Source organism: Monosiga brevicollis, genomic scaffold (genome assembly GCF_000002865.3).
Source record: "Monosiga brevicollis MX1 MONBRscaffold_24 genomic scaffold, whole genome shotgun sequence".
Taxonomy (NCBI): Eukaryota; class Choanoflagellata; order Craspedida; family Salpingoecidae; genus Monosiga; species Monosiga brevicollis.
This window is the reverse complement of record NW_001865061.1, coordinates 1-720: the sequence shown is the minus strand read 5'-3', so window position 1 is coordinate 720 and position 720 is coordinate 1. Positions and strand designations below refer to the sequence as shown.

At 52.1% G+C, this 720-nt stretch overlaps 1 protein-coding gene across 1 annotated transcript; it reads right to left on the bottom strand.

The window, feature by feature from the left end:
* Positions 1 to 14: 14 nt before the first annotated feature.
* MONBRDRAFT_28112 (uncharacterized protein) lies at positions 15 to 720 on the bottom strand (the record flags this gene model as incomplete). The annotated part of the gene is made up of 3 exons (XM_001748531.1): positions 15 to 89; positions 138 to 183; positions 305 to 720. Coding segments are annotated over 3 exons (537 nt in total), but the record flags the coding sequence as incomplete, so codon positions are not given.

Below are 720 nucleotides of genomic sequence, written 5' to 3'. Positions count from 1 at the left end.
TTTTTTCTTCTTCCTCAACAGTGCTCGGCCACTTCTGCTCGAAACTGCTCGGCCACTTCGGCCAAGGCCATCAAAGCGTTTGATTCTGCCTGGTGCGTGTCATCGTGAAGCAATCATCAACACACGCGAGTGCACACCATCTGTGAGCGATCGTACATACCACCGGCCTGTCGCGCGTTCCCACTGGCGAAAGTCCGCAGCGAAGATCCACTCAAGGCATCACCTCCGTCTTCAAAACACAAACAAAGTAATGTCCGCCAACAACAACGCCTCTACGCCCTCGCAAATGCTTCTGCGGGGCCACCACGCTAGGGTTAGGGTTAGGGTTAGGGTTAGGGTTAGGGTTAGGGTTAGGGTTAGGGTTAGGGTTAGGGTTAGGGTTAGGGTTAGGGTTAGGGTTAGGGTTAGGGTTAGGGTTAGGGTTAGGGTTAGGGTTAGGGTTAGGGTTAGGGTTAGGGTTAGGGTTAGGGTTAGGGTTAGGGTTAGGGTTAGGGTTAGGGTTAGGGTTAGGGTTAGGGTTAGGGTTAGGGTTAGGGTTAGGGTTAGGGTTAGGGTTAGGGTTAGGGTTAGGGTTAGGGTTAGGGTTAGGGTTAGGGTTAGGGTTAGGGTTAGGGTTAGGGTTAGGGTTAGGGTTAGGGTTAGGGTTAGGGTTAGGGTTAGGGTTAGGGTTAGGGTTAGGGTTAGGGTTAGGGTTAGGGTTAGGGTTAGGGTTAGGGTTAG